At 42.4% G+C, this 3,559-nt stretch overlaps 1 protein-coding gene across 1 annotated transcript; it reads left to right on the forward strand.

Moving 5' to 3' along the window:
* Nucleotides 1-1,190: 1,190 nt before the first annotated feature.
* Nucleotides 1,191-3,288, forward strand: LOC114159298 (general transcription factor II-I repeat domain-containing protein 2). The gene has a single exon (XM_028041306.1). The coding sequence runs from the start codon at nt 1,371-1,373 to the stop codon at nt 3,189-3,191; it is 1,821 nt and encodes a 606-aa protein (XP_027897107.1). The 5' UTR covers nt 1,191-1,370; the 3' UTR covers nt 3,192-3,288.
* The last annotated feature ends 271 nt before the right edge of the window (nt 3,289-3,559 follow it).

Raw genomic sequence — 3,559 nt, forward strand, 5'->3', positions numbered from 1 at the left:
GCTTGGCCTGTGCTTGTCTTGAATGATGAGAAAAAGAAATTAGGTTTAACTGGAAACATATGGTATTTCACTGGAGAGGAAGCCTTCGTAAGAGGATCATGGCTGTGTAATAAAAGGAGACAGGAAGAGGGCACGTGTGGCGGTTTGGGTGGATGTAGAGTTTTTCTAAGGCGAGACGGAGCCAAAAGTCGCTTTTTTTTAAAAAGCTGTAGTGGCTCACTCAAACTCCCTTGATCAGGGCAGAGCACTTCAGTAGAGACAGATAGATGAGAAGACAGACGTAGAGTCATCAGAAGTCATATTGGGGAAAGAGGGAGGTTCTCACAGTTTTAAATTCTACGTTTGCAATCTTCAGTTTTTACTCATTTTCTGTAGTCGGCAGGCAAGAGGTGGGGAGCAACCATAAAAAGGTCACTAGTTCATCTCGAGGCAAACACAGACACACAAACAACCATGCACTCATAAAAACATCTAATAGCAATTTAAAGTGACTAATTAAAACATGGATATTTTTTTGACTGTGGAAAGAAACCAGAATATCCAGAGAAAACCCACAGTTTAGCCAATACTTATTAGATTATTATAAGATACAATTTATGGTTTTACAAGTTTTCCCCTTTTTACCACTCTACATATTACTTGATATAAAAAGAAGAATATTTGTTGCATGTAGGTTAAGCCTGTTTGGGATATGCTTTGAAAACCTCCGTGTGAAATAAACAGCAGTTAGTCAACACATTTCCCCACATATTATGACACAGACACATTAATTAAACTGATGCATTAAAGACATCATCATTTTACATTGTTTCCTTTCAGTGATGGTCAGGCTTGTAGATGGAAATTGTTCCCTTAAAGCACATATGTCAGAGTCAAGGCCCGCGGGCCACATCCGGCCCGCGAGAAGGTTTTTTTACGGCCCCTGGAATGATCTTGATTTATTATTAGAACCGGCCCGCAGACCGCAGTAAGCCGGCACCCCGTCTGAAAAAAAAATACCTTCCTTATTTGAACTGTAAGTAGTTCTTTAAATGTTCTGTGAGATGATGTACTTACCCATGTATCCATAACAACCGGAACTTTCAATATCCACCAAGTTATTGCCGAAATATACCATCTATTAAAGGAGTGCCCCCCGGATTAATTACACTCTCTGCAGCTGCAAAGTTACAGTATTAACCCGATACTTGCTGGAAAGTGCAACGTCTCCCCTTTCAGAAACCGTTGGAATTTTTCCACTTAGCGCTACGTGTGGCGGAATTACGGTACTGCAAATTTAGATGTGTCGCCGGCGACACGTGTAGAAGGGATTTATTAGCACAGCAGTCGTCAGCATAACTGTAAAATTAACTTTCAGATACCCATCAAAAATGGCAAAAAGGAAGGTGGACACTGAGAACCGGGGGTTTCAAACAAGGTGGGAGTCGGAGTATATGTTCACGGAGGTAGCTGGAAAACCTGTGTGTCTTCTGTGTGGAGAAAGTGTGGCGGTACTGAAAGAGTATAATCTGAGACGACATTATGAAACGAAACACGCGGACAAAAACAAGAATATGGACATGGAACAAAGGCTACAGAAGGCCGAGGAATTAAAACGAGGCCTCAAATCTCGACAGGCTCTGTTCAAAAAAGCCAAATCACAAGGCCAGGCTGCTGTCAAGGCCAGTTTTATTTTGGCAGAAGAGATCGCTAAATCAGCCCGGCCATTTACGGAGGGGGATTTCATCAAAAACTGTATGATTAAAGTTTGTGACGAAGTTTGCCCAGAAAAAAGGCAACTCTTTTTAAATGTGAGTCTGAGCAGAAACACCATTGCCGAGCGAGTAGTCCAGTTGTCCATCAATCTAAAAGAGCAGCTTGTGAAAAAGGGAAAAGATTTCATCGCATATTCCTTGGCTGTGGATGAGAGCGCCGACATTTCTGACATTGCCCAGTTGTCAATTTTCATCCGCGGAGTGGACTCCAGCCTAAGCGTGACAGAGGAGTTGTTGGCTTTACGTCCTATGCATGGCACAACTACGGGGCATGATTTGTATGAAGAGGTGTCAAGATGTGTAAATGAGATGGAGCTGCCTTGGGAAAAACTCGTGGGTTTGACAACCGACGGAGCACCTGCGATGTGTGGACACAGGAGCGGACTGGTGGCGAAGATACGGGAAAAGATGCAAGAGGAAAACGCGACAGGTGAGCTGACAGCTTATCATTGTATCATACACCAGGAAGCGTTGTGTGGTAAAGCCTTAAAAATGGAACATGTAATGAGCATCATCACACGCGCAGTTAACTTTATCAGAGCCAAAGGTTTAAATCACCGCCAGTTCAAGGTATTTCTGACGGAGTTAGAAACGGAGCATGGTGATTTGCCTTATCACACAGAGGTGCGATGGTTAAGCCAGGGAAAGGTGCTCCAAAGATGTTTCGAGCTGCGTGAGGAGATTTGTCTGTTCTTGGACAGCAAAGGGAAAGACACAACACAACTCCGAGACGAGATGTTTCTGTGTGAAATGGCTTTTCTGTGTGACATTACAAGTCATCTGAATACAATGAACTTGCAGCTGCAGGGTCGGGATCGTGTCATCTCTGATATGTACAGTACAGTGAAGGCATTTAAAACCAAACTGACTCTGTGGGAGACGCAGATGCGGAAAGAAAATTTGAGCCACTTTCCCAGCTGCCAGACCATGAAAGAGAAGCTCTCTACCAGTGCGTTCCCGAGCGCACAGTTTGCTGATAAAATAGGTATGCTTTCCGCTGACTTTCGACGCCGATTTGCTGACTTTGAAGCACAAAAAAACAGGTTTGAACTGCTCGGTAATCCATTTGGTGTTGACGTGGAAAGCTCACCACCAAACCTCCAAATGGAGTTGATTGACCTCCAATGCAATGATGCACTGAGGGCAAAATATGCGGCAGTGGGTGCTGCGGAGTTTGCCCGTTTCCTCCCCGACACAATGCCCCAGCTGCGCATCCAGGCTGCTCAAACGTTGTCTATGTTTGGCAGCACATACCTGTGTGAACAACTGTTTTCTTTGATGAACCTGAACAAAACATCACACAGAAGTCGACTTACTGCTGAACACCTTCACTCAATTCTGAGGATTTCCTCAGCTCAGAGCCTTACCCCGAACATTGATGAACTTGTGGAAAAGATGGGACACCACCAAGTATCACCCTCAACCTCAAACAAGTGAACATTACTGTGCAATCACATATTTAGAGTTTTTACTCAGTTCAAGTTTAAAAGTTAAAGTTTAATATTTGTTTTCACTGCATGTTACTTCTCCTTGATGAAAGTGTTGTTTTTGATTAATAGATTTTTGCACTTTGTTTTATTGTATTTCAATCCAATTATATTTTAAAAATATTTCAGTTGTGTCTGTTGAAAATTAAAGATTACTGACAGAGCCATAAGAAAATATTGCTTTATTTATCTGATCATATTGGAATATATTTGTTAGGTTTTCAGTAGGTTCAATTAGGTTCACTTGACTATATGCGTCATTTAAAAAAATTTCAATGAACATTCGATCAGTCCGGCCCTCGGCTTGTAGCTAAATTT

Source organism: Xiphophorus couchianus, chromosome 1, assembly GCF_001444195.1.
Source record: "Xiphophorus couchianus chromosome 1, X_couchianus-1.0, whole genome shotgun sequence".
In the NCBI taxonomy this organism is placed as follows: domain Eukaryota; kingdom Metazoa; phylum Chordata; class Actinopteri; order Cyprinodontiformes; family Poeciliidae; genus Xiphophorus; species Xiphophorus couchianus.